The 20118-nt window shown below is 54.9% G+C and overlaps 2 protein-coding genes across 4 annotated transcripts in view; one reads left to right on the top strand and one right to left on the bottom strand.

Annotated features, from left to right (window-relative positions):
* SLC5A10 (solute carrier family 5 member 10) overlaps positions 1-20118 on the top strand; it is a 49938-nt gene that overhangs the window by 16213 nt on the left and 13607 nt on the right. For all 3 annotated transcript variants that reach the window (XM_026083097.1, XM_026083098.1, XM_026083096.1), the window contains 2 exons: positions 82-287; positions 3178-3313. In XM_026083097.1, the coding sequence (XP_025938882.1) occupies positions 82-287; positions 3178-3313 (342 nt within the window). The remainder of the gene's footprint in view (positions 1-81; positions 288-3177; positions 3314-20118) is intronic.
* FAM83G (family with sequence similarity 83 member G) overlaps positions 388-20118 on the bottom strand; it is a 22200-nt gene continuing 2469 nt past the window's right edge. Inside the window, exons 2-5 of the mRNA XM_026083095.1 lie at positions 13413-13580; positions 7764-7888; positions 5333-6779; positions 388-813 (exon numbers count right to left, since the gene is read on the bottom strand). Coding sequence (XP_025938880.1) covers positions 388-813; positions 5333-6779; positions 7764-7888; positions 13413-13580 — 2166 coding nt within the window. The remainder of the gene's footprint in view (positions 814-5332; positions 6780-7763; positions 7889-13412; positions 13581-20118) is intronic.

The following is a 20118-nucleotide window of genomic DNA, read 5'->3' as shown; positions in this document are numbered from 1 at the left end:
CTTGATTGTTTTACCAGCTGATCTCGGAGGCAACTGGATTTTGATTGACTCTAATCAACCTCCTCCAATGATGCCTTCCAGCTTTTAATGAGATCGGCGGTTACCCGAACCTGGAAGAGGCCTATTTAAAAGCTGTTCCAGCCAAGATTGTTCCCAACACTACCTGCCACCTGCCCAGAGCAGATGCTATGCACCTTTTCCGAGACCCAGTCTCTGGAGATCTGCCCTGGACTGGGATGACTTTTGGGCTGTCTGTCATGGCCACGTGGTACTGGTGCACCGACCAGGTAAATGTAAACATATTCCCCTGCCCCATGTAACATGGCATTGCCTGGGATCCAGGCACGCTCTGCAGCTTTTGCCCTGGATGTCCACCTGCGTTAATGCCTAGTGGTCCTTCTGGCTGGTGGCCTCTGGGGGCTTCTTTTTGGAGTCGGGGGAAGTGCCCGGGGCTGCTGCAACCTTGCTCTTGAGGTGCTTGGACTGGGATAGTTTGGAGAGTGGGATGCCAAAGGGTGTCCTCATTTCATCTGCTGTCTTCTGGCTTTCTGGGAGGGAGGTGAAGGGTTTGCCTGTTGCTCTGGGGTTGCTTGGTGAGAGGTGGCTTGGCCGCGTATTCTTGCTGGGACTGAAAGCTTTGCTTTGCCAGTATGGCTGGCTGCCTGCAGTTGCAATGGTCTTTTTAGGGTTGACTCCATCCCCTCTGCATTTGCTGGCCCCGGGGGTTTTCTCGTGCGTCGGGGAACAGGAGATTTCTTTGCCGTGTTCTCTGCCTGCAGGGCTCCTGGATTGGTAATGGTAGATGTGTGCCCGCTGTTTGTTAAAGAGCAGAAAAAGGAGAGGGGAGGGAAAAAAAAAAAAGAGATGACCTACTGTTGTTATACAGACGCTATTCCCCTGTACGGATACTCCTTCAAACTTCTGTGCCACAGACTTGGTTGTCATGGACAAGTCCCTCTACCACTTGGGCAGAAGGCCCCTGATTCTTCTGAGACTGGTGGCAGCTCAAAAGAGAAGGTCTCAAGCCCTGACTGTTGTTACTCCTGTGACACCTACTCTGGTGAAGAAGGTCTTTCCCCCTGGTTTAGGACTTTGATTCACACAGGGAGTGGAATAGTTGGGAGAGCTGGCAAAGTTGTTGTGCCCTGAGGGTGCCCAGATGGTTTATCATCTGCTGAAGCCACTGTGGTGCTGCTGCACCTTACAGAGCATCATTTGAAGGCAAACTGCAGGCAGTGGCAGTACGTTGCACTTTGCAGTGCAGCCCCTCAGCAGCTGCTTCTCGAGCAGCCCAGAGGCTGGCCCAGGTCGAGCCAGTCCCTCCTGGTGATCCAGAACCAAGGACTCAGCAGTATCTCAACACCTTCTCCTTCAGCAGCAGCCTGAACACGTGTTGATCATCTAACTGCTCATTTCAGGCCAAAAGAGCATTCAGTCATCCAGACCCAACCTACGGGATCTAAGTGACTAGAAAGGTTAGATCAAAGGATGTAGGGCTGGGAGAGGAAGGTGGGACCAGGAGGTAAGCGTGAGCTGCAACAGTTTAGCACTGCGTGGGCTGGTTCTGATTACTGGGGTGAAAGATGTTTGGATTGGGTCTGAGCTCCATTAATCTTAATTCTGGACTGGGTAAAGCTTTACACATGGCTGTGGTCACCAGATATTTATCGCCCTCTTTGGGCGTGCCTGCACTACACGCTGGAGGTGCGATTGCACTCCGGGTAGACGTACTTGAGCGTGATTTAATCTAGTAAGCTCAGGTGCTGATAGCAGGACTGGCTGGGGCAGTGGAGGCTGCGGAGCAGGCTGCACAAACCCGCCTTGGTTCCGCTGCTGTTGGGACCCTAGGAGGGCGGCCAGCTCTGCACCCGCAGACGGGCTGCCTCTGTGCCGTTGGTACAGTCTGTGCGTTCAGCCAGCCAGTCTGAATATCCCAATGGCCTCTCTCCCCTCTAGTCCTCGGCTGTGGGCTCCTGCAGAACGGATACCAGGCCTTGCTTTGACCAGGAGGGTTGCACTAAAGCAATTTAGCTTAGGGTAACACCAGAGTAAAAGGGGTTAGTTGCGCTGATTTAACTAGACTGGCTAAAATTAGTGCTAAGGCCTAAGGTGTCTTCTGGGGAGGGAAGACTAAGGGTGATTTAGCTCCTCTCCCTTTTAGGTCCTGCGTGCCCGATGTGGGGCACGCGATGAGTCCTGCGGTAGGTGCTGCAGCTCCTGACACTCTCCAGCTCCCAGGGAGCAGGGCGGAAGCTAAACTCTGGCTTCCCCCCGCATCCAGCCCTGATGCTGGGCTCCAAGTCCCACCTGCCCATCAGTGGCATGAACAAGTGCTTGCTCAGGAGCGGCTGAATCCTGTTTGGTGCTGAGCACTTCTCTGTAAGCCCTTGGGGAGTGTCAGTTTTAATGTCAGCATTTCTATGGGTGTTGCTTATTTAAGAGAGACTGTCTCAAAGCCCAAGGCCTGGCTGTATTATGGATGGACAAAGCTTGGTCAGACCTTTGAGGTGACATCATTTAAGCAGTGTAGGTGGTGGATTTGTCTGTGGTAGGAGGAGATGAGATTTGGTATTCCTTTCATTTCGAGGCGCTTATTTGGGGAGGAAACTGGTTCCTATGACAGACCCAGAGAAGGGGCAAGAGGGGGAAATCATGGTGACGGGGAATTGGTTCCTCTGGAGGGAGGATATGACCACCACCTCGCTCTAACCCATGCACAGAGATTTGCTGTGCAGGGAGCCATGGTTTGCAGTAACAGTTAACTCGGCACTGCTCACACACTGCCAAGCTGAGCAGCTCCCCAGTTGCCCTTATGTCCTGGCTTCCTTGCTCTCAGCAAAGACCACAGCTGCTGCCCTGCTCTTGCTGACAAGAGGGGGAATCTTGAGGCATTGGGTCCCTGTGGACAAGGATTTCTCCTACTGGCAGTCACCATCTCCAGGGAGTCTCAGTGCAGCAGCCTGTGGTTGCACTGGGCCTTCATGGTGTAATGGAATAACACAAACCTGCTCCTGGTCTGGAGAGGAACCCATGGGCTGCCAGGGAGCTGTGTTTGGGGCCAGTGCCAAGTGGCTGCAGTGCTTGGAGATATCTGGGATGCTGTTTGGCAAGGATCAGACTGACATTAAATAGCATGTGTTGGTGGCTGCTCACCCTTCTTCCCTGGCTCTCCCACAGGTCATCGTTCAGAGGTCTCTCTCTGCGAAGAACCTGAGCCATGCGAAGGCTGGCTCCATCCTGGCCAGCTACCTAAAAATGCTGCCCTTGTTCATTATCATCATGCCGGGGATGATCAGCAGGGTCCTGTACCCAGGTAAGGCACCTACGCCACAGAAGCGGAGCTGGCGAGTTTGATATTTTGCATGTCACTAAGCAGAAGTCGCTGAGATGCAGAGGGGCAGATGTGGCCAGATTGCAGAGGGGACGGGAACAGTGTGGTGAGCCTTATCTGGCTCTGTCTGGAGGAGAGGGACTTGGCCTGAGTGTCCCTGGGTTTTTCCTTGTGGATGTTGTGCATCAGCCTGGGTGCTGTCCTCTATTACTGATGTAGCCTGGCGTGAACAGGGCCATGTGTATTCAGGCAATGAAATGCTCTAGTAATAGCTGAGTGTTGTGTTTTCAATGTGATGAGAAACATCTTGTTTGTCCTGAGTGAGTCTAAGCCTGTATTTTGGGCTAAATGCTATGGGCCAGTATTTAAGAGCACTAGCTATTCATAAGAAATGTGAACCCAAAATGAAAATATTTGATGTTGGGAGACATGAGGGCTATCCAAAATGAGAGCGAGAATAGCAATTTCCACTGTGATGTGCAAATTGAAATCCAGACTCCAGAAGCTGGTTCAGCTCCAGGAGGCTGACTCTGAGGGATTATTTAATGTGCAAAGCTGCAGAAGCTCCTAAGAAAGGATCTTGTTGGGGCCCACTTGTGGGTCATCTTTCTAGTACTGTTACTGTTCTCATAACTCATGTTAGATTAAAGGTTCCTATAGAATTAATCAAGGATTGCTTTGGCTTATTGTTATTACATGTGGGAGAAATTACTCTCTGCACATTTCTATCAGCTGAGAGCTTACTTTCCTAACTCTGACAGCACGTCAATTATCTGCCTTTCATAAAAAGTCTAGAACAAGTTATTGCAAGAACACAAACATACCTGGCCACTTTGAACAACGTGGCACCTGGAGAGCTGGGTCACAAGCTCCTTGAGAGCAGCACATCAAAGCGCTTGGCGCACCTCGCTCTGCACGGCTTTGCAGAGTGCGAGGAGATCTTTTTGATGAACAAGTAACAAGCACTGGCTCTGAGCTCCATGTCGGTGGCTGGGGAGGTAGAGGGCAAGTGGACTCTGGACTAATAAATTTAATTCCTTGTAAACACAGATTAGGTGGGAGGCAGCTGCTCGGCTGGGGTAACCCCAGGTGGCTTTGCCGATGTCAGCTTCTGCTTGCTGCTGCTTTGGCCCTGGGTGTTTGGATGCCCTGAAAGGAGCGTGTGGGGAGCTTTCAGAAACCAAAATGCAGAGTCCTTGGGAGTGGTGCAAGGATCTCCAGGGCTTAGAAGTGGGGGATTGTCCCTCTTTTATCCCTGCCTGGATGGAGTGATACCTCCACCCAAACCGAGCTGAAGGCAGCCAGCTGGCCCGCTCCCATGGCTGTGCAGGGTGAATGGGTCTGGCGTTGTTCACGGGCCGTCCAAAAAGCTGCTGACTGTGGCGTTCTCCGGCAGATGCTGCCATCCCTGTTTCTCTGCTGCATTGCTCTACGTAATTATGTGTCCGAGTGTTTTACTTTGATGCTAATCACCTTTATAATGAGTTAGAAAACAAGCCTGCACAAGGACACACCTGCACGCACGGTCTATCCCCCACCCGGGTGTGATGCCATTGCCCTAATGCTTGCTGCCAGTGGGCTGTCGGATGGAGCCTGGTGAGCGGCTTAGGGCACAACTCTCCCCTGCTTCCCAGTGGCCTTGCATTAAACTCTCTAATTCCAGAAGACCTGCCTTTTAAGAGCCATTCCCTTGGCACTCCCAGACACCTGAAAGCTGTGGTGTGGCCACCATCCTTCTGGCCAAGAGCACCTCTTGGGTGGCTCCTGCAATTATTGCATGTGAGGCATTGAAAGAATACAGTATTCTGCTGTGCGGAGCATCTGAGCATGGCATCTGGGACAAGAGACCAAAGCTAGCAAGGACGCTGTAAGCCTGGCCGCTGCTGAGCTGGCCTGGTTACCTCCTGGGCTGCAGAGGTGTTTTACAGCAGAAGCAGCAGCATGCCGCCGGCTTGCAGAGTGGAGAAACACAGCAAAGGAGGTTATAACAAACAAGCCTACCTGTGCGGCACTGCCAGGATAGGAGCTGTTGCCATCCAGGAGAGTGCGGGGCAGCACACACCTAATCTCCACGGCGTTGCTCCTCCTCTTTGCCATGTCCTCTGCCCTCATGTGCTTCAGTGACGGCAGGTTCCCCAGGGGACTGAGGAAGGTGCCCCTGCTGATGTGAGGATCGCTCAGTTTCCTCTGTATTGGCAGGATCTCCCCGTTGTGGGTGACATCGGAGTTGGTTCTCCGGAGCGGCCCGTAGCGATCTCTCACCTCGAAATATTCGTCTGAGATGGAGGAGGCATTGGAGCGGCGGTAGCTGTGATCAGCAGAGCTGCTGGAGTAGCTCTCTTGGTCACTGAGAGTTACATACTCCTCCTCCTCCTCCTCCTCTTCACCCAGCCCGTTGTGCGTACAGACAGGCCCTCTGTCCTGCGGTCCTGCTGCTGGCTGGTCCGGCTGGTGGTGGCTGATCTCTGTTGAAGCTCTGCTGGGGTTCTCATTTGGTTCTTCTTTTACATTTGCTTGCTTGTCTGGCTGTGGCTGTGGCTGCTGCGTGTCACTCTCCAGGCCAGCATTACTGTTGCAGGGAGTGCTGGCTTTGGTCATGAGGCCTCCCACTGGGATGGTTCTTGGCTTTGGAACTGGAAGCTTGATTTCCTCGTGTGTCTTGTCAAGCTGCTTCAAATGGTGGCTCAAAGGCAAAGCTGCAAAAGTTCCTGATTTCTTCGTTTTCCAGCTGGTGCTCTCGATGGGGCTGGCAACAGGCATGGCAGGAACTTCTGCAGGGGTCTGAGGGGTCTGTCTTTGGCATGGGAACACTGGAGATGGCTCTTGTTCTGAGCTTTTCTTGATTTCCAGCTCTCTGTTCTTCAGCATCTGCCTGTGCTGAGCACTGGCTTGGGAGACATCACAGACTTTGATGCGGTTCATCTGAGAAAGCTTCACGTTCTTTATCTTGGGGTCAATAATGTTGATGTAGCCCAAGACTTCGCTCCCAGGCTCTGGGTCAGGCTCGACCCAGGTGGGCAGGTAGTCGAACATGTTGGCTTTCTCCAAATTCAGGAGGCCGGGGTGGATAAGTAGAGAGAGATCTGCCATGTCGCCGTGCTTGTCGCCTGCCTGGCCCTCGGGAAGGGCCTTGTCTTTGTCTGTCTTCTGTTTTTTGTCCTGATTCTCGGAAGGAGTCTTGCTGATCTGGTCTGCACTCTTGGCCTTCACCAGGGCATATTTAGGGTTAATCAGCTTCTTCACCACGGCGTTAGCAGGGGTCACAGGCACAACGGAGGGCAGCGTTACAGGCTCAGGTTCTGGCTCCTCGCCCATGGAGATGGACTTGAGACTCACCCCCTTGGACATGAGGTACAGTTCTTGGAATTGCTTGTCGAATGCCTCCACCACTTGGCCCGAAAGGACCGTGATGACGTTCCTGTCCGTCCTTGCCGCAGACCAGGTGAAGCTGCAATGGAAAAGCATTGGAAACTTTCTGAGCGCTTGCTGGTAAATATAGCCCTCTCCAACACCAGCTTTCCCCAGGGAATTTAACAGTGCTAGGAAGGACATGATTTTGCTATAAAAAGTAATAATATGGAGATTTTAACAAAGAAAGCTCTCATCCCAAATTGGCATGAAAAGTTGGAGTCTTGAGAACATTTGAGCTTGAAATAAAAAGGAAAGATATCTGTTGTGGGTCAGTTAGCTTTTCTTTCCAGTGTTGGCTGCTTTCTTTAAGTAGCAAACAGAAAGGGAAAGTTGTTTGTAAATGCTCTTTACGAGGTTTGTAAACCTATTTGTAACCTTTGTGTCATTGTTGTGGCCAGAAAGTGGAAAACAGTTTCACTTTTGCCTTTATGGAACTTGTCTTTTAGAGATGGAAAAACTTAATTGAGACGGGTCTATTTCTACCAAAGCAAGTTTTCATTTGGACAAATCTGAGAAAAATTTGGGTAGCCGGTGTTTATCTGGAAAAACTGAGGTCAACGTTAGAGCTAGCACCGGCTGTGGTTTGGTTTTGTCCTTCCTGTGCTTAGCGCAGGGTGTTGTCACCACGTCCACTCGCAGAAGCACTTTGCGTCTCTCGTTCCGGCCTCCTGCTCGGAGAGGTATCGTAGTCCTGCCAGTGGGGTGGTGCTGAGCCCCTCAGCTCTTGTGCCAAATCGTAATATGGCCTTGCAAAACTGTCTCCTAGGTTAGGAGGAGGGAAGCACGTCTGGGATGGGGTCCTGAGGGCAGGTTCAGTGAGGACAGGTCCGTGTCAGTGCCCGTATCGGGCAGGCTCTGCTCGCTCATTTTGACCGTGCGCTCTCACAGGGATCCAAACCCTTCTCCCGCCATTCCCACGTGTTCCCCTGCGGCCGAGCAAGGTTCCCCCTTCCGGCAGGCCCAGTCTTTTGGCAACACCATGACTTCCCTGGGGTGGGCAAGAGGGGACCCTGATGATTACCTGTAGGATCCGCACATGGCCCGGTCACCATCCACAAACATGAACTTCTGGGCCAAGGCCCCTTTGAACTTTGTGGCTGAGCGAGTATAAAATTCGGTTCCCCCGGTGCTTCGAACTCTGAGGTTCTGCAAAGCAAAGCCAACGCAATGAGTGGGAGAGGGCTCGGGACCGGGGAGGGGAGCTGGTGGCCAAATGCTGGTAGACCCTCAGCTGGCCTTGGCTGTGCCCTCCCGACCACTCCTTCCCACCCTCGGGCTTCTCCGAACAGAAATCCAGCTGAAGGCCCTTCGTGGCATTGCACTGAAGGGTGTTACCACGTTCTCACTCTGCTTGGAGCCAACTTTGGCTCCTGGCCTACAGAAGATACTTGAAGTGCCGCTTTCCAAAGCAGCGTTCGGCCCCCTACATTGACACTCCAGTGGGTAATTTCACAACCCCTCCGAAGCGGGAAACGTTCCTCGCAGCCCGCTCTGCGGAGGCCTCAGAGATGGGAAGATAAAATAACTTGCCCAAGGCCACACAGCAACTCGGGGACTTGGCTTCAAGAATTTCCTGCTTCCCCATGTGCTGATCAGTGTTTTCTACCTCTTGAACTCGGTGTTGCCCGCATCTGTGGATAGTCAGCCTGTGATAATAACACCAAACACTTTCCATCTCTAAAGATCTATGCAAATCCTGCCATGAGAGAGGTGATTTCTCACCTTCTCTCCATTGTCAGATCTACAAGGGCTTTCAGGTAAAGGTGCTGACCCCAGGACAGCACGTGTAAACCTGGTGATGGTGGGCTTGCTTTTCTTAGCCTGGCTTTCCACTTTGGTCTGCTTTGCTCCTGAATGTGAGCGTGTTTCTCCACTGCTGGATGGAGGGGGGGGAAAAAAAAGTAAAAAAAGTGGTGCAACATCTTTTCACCTTCGGGAGATGAAACCTGGGGACATGGGCCAAAAGGGGCACGTACCGTGCTTCAGCGGGTCCCTAGGCAGGAAGCCTGGGAGCAGGATTTCCACTGGCCAGGGAGCCCAGCTGCTCCGCAGGCCGGAGCTGTTGTCCTTGTTGCCGGCAGCCCGTGAGCCACCGGGGCCATCGCCGGAGGGAGGCGCGTCCCCGCCTCTGCAGAAATAGCTGCCTGGTTCTCAGCCTTTCTCATACCTCTGTGTTTTTCCTCCAAAATGCAGAGCGCAAATGCATTTCTGCACCTGTGCAAATTGTATCTTTCACAGTAAACGAGCGAACATTCACCCATGGGTGGGGAGAGAATATTTTCTTGTAAAAGCACCTTTGTTCCTCTTATCTCTGCTGGCATATTGGTAAATATTAGTGCCACTGCTGAATCTGGTCACTAGGTCATGCCATGCTTTTCTTTTCTTTCTTTTTTTCTTTTTTCTTTTTTTTTAAGCTTAAAAAAAAAAAGGCACCAAAAGTACTTTTTCTCCCCCCAAAATATCTTCCTCGCTTCATCCCTTCCTCATCTGCTTCCCTGGGGTCTCTTCTCTTTCTCTCCTCTGTGGGCCGTGATCCAGCCCACTTTTACGTGTGTGCGTGATCCCGTGGGAGACGTTTGCTCAGGGAGCTTGTTGCACGGAGCCTCCCGACCCCGTGTGCTTGGCAGAAGGGACAGGGAGCGAAAGCTGTTGCTCGAGTGATGCAGAAGAAAGGGCTCTCCTGGCCGGCTTTCCCAGGAAGCTGCACACTGAGCGGAGAAGTCCGGCTTGGGTCCTTCAGCAGATCGGTGTGATGGGCACAGCACGCGTCCGATTCTCCAGCTTTGTCCTTTCTGTCTGCCGTGCTGCTGGGGCGAGACCAACGCTGAGCAAGCCCCGGGTGCTGGGCTCCCGGAGGAAGTGCTGGGAAGGCGCTGAGGACCGAAAGCTGTTCATCTTCCTACAGTTCTGGTGCGAGGGCAAGCAGCTAACGCTTGCGTGCGGGTGGAAAGGGGTGGGGAGGGTCTGTGTACGTTAGGGCACAGCCCAGGACATCCTGGTTTGGGCGGCGGGGTGGATTCCCCTCCCTACGCTGAGTTTCCCGCTAGAGCTGTCCGCGGGGCTGCAGCGAGAGCAGCCCAACGGCAGCTCTCGCCGCCAAGACGCCCTGAGCCGGCCGGGGCAGCGCGCAGGCTTGCTGCTGTCTAAACCAAGCCATCGACAGCACCACACCCAGGAAAATAAGCTGGGCTCAGACCTGTGCCCATCGCAAGGCTCTGCGTCCCCTTCTCGCGAAACACCTCCTGGCAGCGCGTTAATCTCCCTCCCGGCCTGAGCCAACCCTTTTCACCAGCGCACAAAGCGGCAGAGGATTTTCTCAGGTGACACCCACCGGAACAAAGCGCCCCAGAAGCAAGGTGCCTCCTGCCTTCCCCTTCCTCCTCGCTCCCAGCCTGTCGCCTCTGTTAAGTAAGATCTGTTTGTTTAATCTCTCCGAAGAAAAGCGGAGAGCCAGCGCGCGCCCCGATCGATGACTGCTTGCCGAGCGCAAGAGCTGCTCTGCAGAAGCGAGTGAATCACTCTCCAAACACTCACCCTTGCTTAACGAATCGCCTGTGTTGCCCAAGCTGGCGTGTTAATTGCAAAGCACATAAGAGCTGCCTGTTAGACACCGAGATAACGATACGTGTTTCATTAGCATCTCCCGTCTTGCGAAGCAGCTTCCAGACACTGCCCTAGTTTCTTCACAGCCTCCTGCCCCGCTGAATACCAGTCCGGCAATTGGCTGCGACGAGCAATATGTGACAAATCGCAACTTTGAGAGATTTGCCGAGCTGTGCAGATGCTCTCCTGCTTTTCCAGTCCTGCCACCGGGCTCCTCATCCATTGAAACACTGACATGCGTCAGCTCCGGCTTTTCTGGTCTTGAAGCAGAAGCAGTCTGGAAAATACCAGACTCTTGGGGGAATTTGGATGCGCACGGAAGTTCGGCTATATCTGTTTTAATTGTGGGCAGCAATTAAAGAGAGCCTGGAGGCTGTGTGGTTGGGTGAAGATGTGAACCTCAGCTAGCTCGTGTCTCGGGCGGAAGGGAGCCGTGCACCTCCGTGACCCCGCTGCAGGCACGCTCCCCTCTCTGGATACTCATCCCTGGGAGCCCGCGTGGCGTCACGGCCCGGCGAAGCCCGGTTCTCCTGTTAGCGTTGCAGTTACGTGGCTCGTGCGTGTTGCTGCTCAGTCTGATGTTTGCCTCACCGTAAGCAAATTTGAAGGGCTTGTCCAGGCACAGACCTCCCCGTGAGCCATTTGGCAGCCGGCGCCGCATGGCTGGATGACATCAGGGGAGGAAACATCTTTGCCAAGCAACAGGAGAGGCAGAGGGACTTGGAGCCAGCGGGTAAAGTACAGCCAGGAGGGAGAGGTGTCTGCAGGCCTAAAAGTGAAACTGCCGGATTCCTCTGGCTGTTTGCACCCCGAGCCTGCGATAAGAGCGTTACGCCCAGCTGAAAGCCTGGGACTCCGTCTTGCTGCTGGAAGAAGGATGGGCCGGGAGCGTGCCTTGCCAGCTGTGCCTTCCTGTGCTGACTGTTGCTCCTAGGAAGGCGTTGATTCCCTTCTCCTGCTCTTTGGCCCCTTCATCTCCCTCTGCCTTCCCACGGGCACAGCTCCCGGTTCTTTCCTTAGTGATCCCGGCACACACAGAGCGGAGGCGAAGCTCTGCCGGGGGCTTTGCTGCCGGTGTTGCAGAGCTCCCTGACCTGGCGCGCTGATGGACCTGGCCCTGCAGAGAAGCTGCCAAGCTCTTCCCCATCCCTCGGGATCTCCTGAAGTGTCCCAGAGGGGCTAGACAGAGCCGCCGGCTGCCCGGCGGTGCCCTGCGCGTTGCGGGGAAGGACGGGCTGTGCTAGCAGGAGAGCTGACCCAGGTCCCGGCGTTTTCGGCGCACGCCTCTCCCGTTCCCCCCAGCTTGGCGTGCGGGGTGGCCGGGGAGGGACCCTTTCGATCACGCAGGGCCGGGGGCCGTCTCGCGGGACTGCCCTTCGCTGCCTGCTTCTCGCTTGGGGTTAGGAGGTGGAAGGCAGCGGAGGGCGCCGGTGCCCTGCGGAGGGGAGGCTCACGGGCACGTCTCTGATGCGGAGCAGGAGCTTGAACCTGCTCATTACCTCCACTGCGGCGGCGGCTGGGCAGCCCTGGCCGGGAGCCCGGTCCCGGGGTGCTTGGTGCTGCGCAAAGCCGAGCACAAAGCCACCGTGCCGGCAGCTCGGCGTAAACAAGTGTTGTGACCGGTTGCTTAGCCTCACGGCCAGGTGCAAACATCTGCCTCTCTTTCGGGCGCTAGGAAGCTTCGCTGCTGAAGGGCTCTTAGAGCTCTGTAAAAAGTTTCCGTGTACCCACAGCTCTGGGCTAAAACGATTCTCTGTCCGCTGCGTCCTGTACCAAGGATCGCTCCGTCTCTTTGCACCGCTTCTCTAGCAGAGACGTGGTTTGCGCAGGGGGTGCTCGTGCAGGGCAGAGCTGCTGCCGCCGTGCGCAGGGAACGAGCTCAGCCGCACCGTGGGACTCTGTCAGCGGTGGTTTCGCACCGGCTTTGGGGCGCCTCGGACGGGGGGGAGCCGCGCTCCGGCGCCGCTTGGCCGGCACGGCGTGAGCCGGCGCCGTTGCCAGGCGTTCCCTGGGCTGTTTTCTCTTTCCTGCTTCCAAACAGGATTTGTGCATCAGAGCACAGTCACGTGCTGCCGTGGGTGCCCCGGGCGCGGGTAAACACGGCGTGCGCCGACAGATCCGTGCCGCTGCCGTGCCAGGCGCAGCCGAGCGGTGCCGCTGGACTGGCCGGCGGTGCAGCCGCGGCGCGCCGGCAAGGGCAGCCCGGGCAGTGCCGAGGGACACGGGCAGCGCGGCTGCCTCCCCGTGCCATTCCCATCGCCGCGCTGGTGGGGAGGCCCCCGAAAAGGGAAAGTCTTGCTTAATTCCAGCCTCCGACTTGCAGGAAGACCTAAAGGTGAGGGAACTGGCCGCTGCTCCTGCCCCCCAGTGCAGGATCAGTTGTGGGGCTGGTGAAGGCAGAGATCCACCCCGGCAAAGCATCTTGCCCCAGCACCTTCCCTCTCCCAAATTATTCGCCGGGAGGAGCTGAGGGGGTGGGTTTGTCCCTTGGTGCCCGTGCACTTTGCAGTGTCCTGCCCAAGCCTGAAGCCGTGGCCCCCTCCGTGGCCACCCCTGTGCACCAAGGAGCAGCTCCAGCCTCCCACTGGCACCTGGGGCCAGAAGAGGTGACACGAGGACCCGTCTGGAGAGGCGCTGGCCTTGGCCAGTCAGGAGCTGGAGCGGGACTCAGCTCTGCTGACCGCTGGGTCGACACCTCTCAGCACAACCTCTCCCCGGTCTGCAGGGTCTGCAGCGGGGCAGAGCCTGCGGTGACCTCCGCAGAGCCCCCACCTCCGAGCTGGTGTAAGGGCACGCAGCGAGGCTCGGCAGAGAGCACCAGCGTGTGGCCTGGACAGTCTGTGTTTGCTCACTCTGGGCCCTTTCGCCCTTGGCTGTCTTCTGTGGGTCCATACCGACCTCTGAGAGCTAATGTGGATGTACGACTGATTTGCAGAGAGCACTGGAGGGCCTAAAGCTTGGGGGCTGTGATCCCTATAAGACGGGAGGAGATCAGGCCTGGTACCTCTGCTTGTCTTCCTGCGCTAGAGGAAGGCACCTGACCCTGAACTTTTCACGCCAGCCTTACCTTCAAGTGTCCGGCGTGCATCTGGGCTCGCTCGCACATCTGGAGGAAGTGCTTCACGTTGGTCTCATCCACAATGATGTAGACTCCCACTTTCCTCTTGAAGCCCGCGTCCAGGAGGTCCTTGAAGATGTCTACGTCAGTGAACATGTCCATGACCACTGCGATGACCTGCGGAAGGGAAAAGAAGTGAGGTCAGATAGCGTATCACCCCTGTCTTGTGCATAACCGAAGCAAAGCACCCTCTTCCTAGGAGGCTGGGGCTAGGTCTTGATTTTTTTAGCTCCGACGCTGTAAGACTCTTCCTCCAGACCTCATCAGCACTTCCTAAAGCGTTGAAGGCGAGGCCAGCACCTCACAGAGGTGAGGCCGGTCTGCAACGCCTGGTCTCTGCGTGCGTTTCTGCCTCAAACGACAAAACCTGCCACGCCAACAAGTTCCTTTGATCTGGCAGTAAAATCTGTCGCCTTGACCCGAAGGCCAATGCACGCTTAGCTGTGAAAACAGCCTGAGATGAGTCACTCTGCCACATCCCTAGCACCCTGCTGTCCTCGTGCCCAGGGCTGGCCTGGAAGGTCCTGTCTGCTGTGAACATCTGAGCCTCTGCAGGGACACGCAGGCCCCAGGCATAAAGCCCAGCTTCCCGGAGAGCAGAGGTGCCAAACCAGGGCACTTGCTGCAAAGTGTTTGGATTTTTGGCTAACGAACCTTTCTGCGTTTCATAACTTTGTATTCCTGAATATATTTCTGAAAAGTTGATTTTTGGGGGGGCAAATCTAACATTCTTGCCTTTACCAAGCACCATAAATTTCCGTGTCCTGTTTCTTCCTGAGAAGCTTTGCCTCCCTTTATTACAGATAATGCCCATAATTCCTATAATGGGGAATCTCGGAAGAAAAGACATGCCTTTCTGCTCCAACGCCTGTGTCGGGCTGTGAGCATGCTGTGTGGGCCAGATCCCCCTGTCAGAGCTCCCTGCCCTCCTTGGGGACCTCTTGCACTCTTGTGTTCAGAAAAACAGTATAAATGAGAGTTAAAAGCGACTGTAAGCTTGGTAGAAAGTCTCAAGACACCCCTGGGGCACATTCAGGAGCTGAAATGACTTTTAATACCTTTTAAAAAACCGGCTTGTCTGCAAGTTGAGAAGGTTGCTTGAAAGCAGCTAGCAGGTTGCAGTTCGCAGCGATTGCAACCAGCCCTTCGCTTAAATCCGTGCTGTTGATTTAGGGAGCGTTGCTGTTAGGAGCTGTGTGGTTTGGTTCATGTTTAACTATACTGCTAGAGCAGTGCTTTGTGGACCAGATGGCCTTTCTCCCTTTGGGGAGGCAGCGCTGGGCTGCCGATGTCTTTCCGGCTCTGTTGCGTTGTGCTGCCTGGCCGTTCTGCTGCTTGGAGCCCCCCAGGCTGCTGCTTCTGCCATGCAAACGCCCCTCCGAGCACCTCCTCCTCCTCACCGAGGGCTTGCAAAAGCTGAGCAGAGCCGTAGTGGGATGAAGGCACCTGGGGCTGCGGGGTCCCAGCAGGGACGGGGAGAGCCCCGCACTCTGCGTCCAGCTTCGCTAGGCAGATGGCACCATCACCATCCTCTCAACGCTTTGGGACATAGGATGTCTACTGCCGCGGCGGGGCCAGGGTGAGCCCGGCGCTTGATATGAGGGCACATCTGCGCGACATTCAGCCGCGCCGGGGTTTCACCGGGAATGGCTGCCTAAGCACCGAAGTTCACTCCGCACCCGCCGATTTTGCCTTGCTGGAGATGGCACCGCTGATGAGCACGGGAAGCTGTGCTGTAAAACCCCGCGGCAGGCGGGGAGGGGGCTCTGGCGCAGATCCCTCCCGCGAGACGTGCGAGCTGCCCAAGGGAGAGCGGCTGGAGGCTGCTGCCTGTAGCCCGACAGAGCATCTCGGTGCAGTCCCGAGGCAGGAGCAGGGCAGCGCAGACACCCGCGGTTGTGTCCGCCTTCCCGGCGTTCAGCGCGGGGCTATTGCAGCTGCACAGGTCTCCGAGCTGCAAAGCGGCTTGTTGTCAGTCTGCCGGGGGCACTTTGATGTCGTGGCCAGGGCTTGGAAACCCTTCGCTGTCCCCATCTCTGCAGTGATTCCTGAAAGTGGCTGGGGCGAGAGGAGCGTTTGGTTCACATCCATGGGTTTCGTGGCTCTTAGCCCCTCCTTAGCCCTGTCCGCGCGGGATGAGGCAGGGAGACCTCTCAGACGCTCCTCCCGCGGGAGCGATGCCTGGCGCTCGCACACCCAGGCTCCTCTGCTGCAGGGATCTCAAAGCACCGAGCCGCCTTTTAATTAGTTTTGTGCCATAGGAGCCCTGGGAGGGAGGTGGCGAGCTCTAATTACTAAGAGCGCTGCGCGTCGTGACACTGCCGGCTGTTCCCTTCCTTTCCGAAGGCGAAGGGGCGAGGAGTCAGACTGCACCGAGAGTCTGCTGCTCCTGCCCGCCTGCGCTGCCTCCGAGGCCGCCTTGAACCCGCTCACCCTGGCCAGCTCATCTCGCCTCTTTTGGTGGCTGCCAGGTGCACGAGCGTTGCGAGAGGTGTCCGTGAGCCGGGCGAGAGGGGGATCTTTGATGCTGCTCAGGGCTGCTTGAACCCTCTTCCAGCAGGAGCTCTGCCCGTGCCGGGGAGGAGAGCGAGGCCGCCGCTGGCTGCGTTGAGCAGCTCCTGGCGCTGAGGATGAAGCCCGGCGAGCCGTTACGGCTTGGCCAGGCTTCGTCCCGTGGTACATTGAGACTTTGCCGATGCGCCGGGTCGGGGCGAGAAACTCCTTGTTGCAAGGTCAGGCTGAGCAAAGCCGGGCAAGACAAGCAGCCCCCAGGCTTGCTGCGTGGTTTGGTGGCTGGTTCCTCACCCGGCCGTGCAGGGCCTGTTTCGCTGAGGCTCTGCCTCTTTAACCCCCCTTGGTGGTGGTTTGCCTTCGGTGCTAATGAGGGAGGGTGGAACCGTGCCCTGTCGCCTCCCGGGAGACAGCCCCGAGCTCGGTTCAGCCCCCGGCTCTGCACCCCACCAGCTAAGGCAGAGTCGTGGCTGGAGGTCGCGCGCACTTCTTTTCTTGAAAAGCAGGTTTAAAAAAGGGGCATCTTCTAGGTAGTTTTAAACTGGATTTGCATTCATCACCACCTGAAAACTTTTCAACAGTTTTTACAATGAAAGGACAAATTCTTAGGTCCTAATGAACCTGGCTGTGCACTTTGCATGTCCTCACCTTACTGACAGGGAAACTGAGGCAGAAAAATAGATGCCCTCGTTGCATCGGGCTCGTACTGGTCTGTGGGCCAGCAAAGCCTGCAGTCGTCTCACTGAAAATGTGAAGTGAGACAGGTTCAAAGCGGCTCTTAGAACTCAGGGCTTGGTTCCCTTTTTCATTTACAGCAAGTAATTCAGGAGAAACTTCTCTGTCTGCTGTAAATCTCGGGTGAAGGACGTCTGAACCAGGACCTGGGACGTTGTGTCTCCCTGGCTTGAACTACCGGAGCAGGTCAGGTTGGTGGCAGGCGTTTTGCTCCCGTCTCTGACACTGATGCACTCAGTGGCTGTGGCCATGTCACTTAATCTGCATGCCCCATTTTCTCCAAACGGAAACTGAGGATTTGTAAAATGGGGGTGGTAAGAGTCATCAGCTGCATAGCTGGACATTAATTGCAAGGCTTTCAATGAAAGGAATGCTCTGCGGGCAAAGCAATGACACTGTAAGGAAGTTCCTAATAGGGCAAATGCTTTGAAGAAAAAATAAATGTGAATGACCCCCCCCCCCCAATTCCGTACGACGCCTGTCCAGAAGGAATTCTTTCCCTCCTGTTTGGCAAGGCTTTGTTTCTCTCCCTGCTGCGTCTGGCCTGTGGGACAGGCTGGGTTTGTCACCGGGATCTCGGTGGCCTATCGCGAAATGGACTGCGAGACCGAGGACACCCCTGGCAGCACTCCAGAGTCCACAAGGCCGAGCTCTGCTCCTGGGTTGTCCCTCCTTGAACCCTGGCTGAAATCAGTTGAATCAAGGCCAAAACTCAGGTGCAGTATTTAATCTGCAAAGAATGGAGATCTGTGTGCTTTGGAGAAATGCAATCCTTTGTGCTATTTACTTCCTGTCCCAGGGAATGGGAGTGTCTGGAAAAAAGTCCTGGCATCCCTGTTCTCAAGATCAAGCTTGGCACACCTTGTTCCCTGTCACCTCTAGCAGAGCAGAGCTTGATGCCCCATGCGCTCGCTCTGTACTTGGGGAAAATGATGGCATGAGATCCCGGGCAGCAGGAGAGTCAGACCTCTTCCCGAGGCACCTTGCCACAGCGTCGTCCCAGGAATCCTAGCCATCCCTCACCGTGGATCTTTGCCATTTGGCCAAAGAGTGCCGTTGCGGAGAAGACAGGCCCCGGATCTACAGCCCGATGATCCCAGCTCCCTAGCGGGTGGCAGTTCTCTTCCCAGAGTCCCAGGAGCTGTTGAGATCTGTCGGACGTGGTGGATGTGCAAAGCACTGAGGAGCAGCGGTGTGTGCAGAGCAGGCCACAGCGCGGGGATGCGAGAGGTGCCGAGACCCCGATGAGCGGCAAGTGTTACATCCTCTCGAATGCTGAGCAAATGATGCTGGGATCCTTCTGAACTGCTCGGATGAGTGCATAAACTGCAAGATCATGTTTTATAGAGGAAATTGAAGCTCTTTATTAAGTCACTCTGACTCACCAGATAATAACTTTTGGGGCACACCACGTGGGCATTTAATAAATTAGGCAGGCACCAATGTGCAATTAGAGGAAGCGTGTTGGGGAGAGGTGGGACAGGTAACATTAATAATTGCTCTCTCCTGTTGACCCTTTCATCCAGGAATGGCGGAAGGTTTTGTAAACAGTAATTAATAGGGCCTCACAACCTTTGCTGGAAGTTGTTAAGGTTAATTATATCACCACAATCTCAACCTGGAACCTCAAATGTGGACTGGGAGAGAAGAGGTCAGACTCAGTAGTGTCTCCTCTGGCTTTAAGCCAAGGGCACAATTTTCAGTCTGTTCTGCTTTCTGGTCAGATAGAGCCAAAACCAAAGCCAAGTGAAGGAGAGGGGGTAGAAGGCCCTTCCTCCCTACCAACCCCATGGGCTTTGAAGCCTTGTGGGATCTGAATTGAAGGAGACAAGTTTGGGGAACTACGGGGCTCCCAGCCAGGCCCTAAGGAAGTCTCCAGCCTGAAGCCTGCCTGGACGTCTCATCTTTGACCACCTCTGTGCTATGGGTGAAGAAATGGGGATTCACCAGGTCCCAGGGAGAGCAGGAACGTGGCTGCAAGGATCCTGTGTCTCGTCTCACATTTTTTTCCCTGGAAAGTTGAAGGGATCATTTGCATTCTTTGCTCCAGCTCGCCTGGATTTGCCACTTCACAAAACAAAGTGGAGGCTTTTAACTTAGAAGCATTTAGCCTTGTATCTGCAAGCACATACATACATCGTCACCATTAAAGGGGCCTTAAATCTTGACTCTTGGCTTCCTCATGCAAACCATTTCCCCTCTGGGCTGCCACGAGGACCTACCCAGCATCAGCAGCTGTGCTCACATGTGCTCAGAACTTTCCTCAGAGAGGTGCTCGCTCCGTCAGGTGGACTTTGCTCTTCTCTCTGTGACATAGCAACCCTCGTGCTGTGATTTGGTGTTTGCCTTCTGAGAGCACTTCCGACCAAATGACTTCAACAGCGGCTGGGAGCAAGGGTCAGCCTGCAGGATACAATACTGAAACAAGGCGAGCTATTGCTCTTCCAGACCTGTGCTCCATCACAGTCAGATGAAGAGCTCTGCCCTTTCCCAGCGTAATGGGACAAGTCGGCCTCAGGAGACAGCCGAACTGGGGCTGGGCATCAGGGGAAGCTTGAGATGATATGGCTGAAGTGTCTAGAAGCACTTTTTTCCTTTTTCATCACTGAATGATCCACATGATAAAAGGTACGTGGGTATTAGGAAAAGCACTGCTAGCATGCAGAAACGGCAGTCTAGGCAGGTGGGAGCATATCCTGCCCTTCCAGTACACGGGAACTGCTGAAGGGCTTCTTCTCACCAAACCTGGGCGCAGGAGCTGAAGATCTGACCAGGTATCTCCAGAGGATGGCCCAAGGGGCACGCCAGGAAGGATGGGACACAAGATCAACCTACTGTGGCACAACATCTGATGCAGCGTCAGCTGGCCTGTCCCTCCCTGTGCTCTCTTGGCTTCTTCAGCCCAACTGTTTCACCTCCAAGCTGCCACGGGAACCTCAAGCCTCGGCTTAAATCTCAAGGTGTAGGGGAGCATGTTCTACGTCAGAGTTTCCACGACCAGGAGTGCATACACCAACAGTTACCTTGGCTCAGCTGCTGTGTGATTGCAGGTTCTACTAGAGTAACCGGAGTCCTCGTATATGGGGTGGAAGGCCTGGAAGAGCCCCATTTGTTAAACCCTCATAAGTTCTGCTACTCCCAGACTCCCCCCCAGACTGCAGGCTTGAGGCATGCACCCAGCGTCCAGGCTGGAGTGTGTCACTCCCCTCTGTTTTCTAGGGCAATGTAAAGACTTGCTCAAGTCACTGAAGACGTGTGGCAGAGCTATCGCCCATATTTCTTGGCTTTCCAGGCGCCTCTTTAATAAACATAACATAATTCCTGCTCTCAGTGCCTCTTCAGGTAGGCTCTATCTGATGCCAATTCACTCCAAGGCAACTAAAAGTTATAGAGCCGATGAAGGATTTCT

The sequence above is a fragment of the Apteryx rowi genome, unplaced genomic scaffold, assembly GCF_003343035.1.
Source record: "Apteryx rowi isolate R43461 unplaced genomic scaffold, aptRow1 scaffold_6, whole genome shotgun sequence".
Classification (NCBI taxonomy): domain Eukaryota; kingdom Metazoa; phylum Chordata; class Aves; order Apterygiformes; family Apterygidae; genus Apteryx; species Apteryx rowi.
Note: the sequence above shows the minus strand (reverse complement) of the source record. Positions and strands in the feature narration are given on the sequence as shown.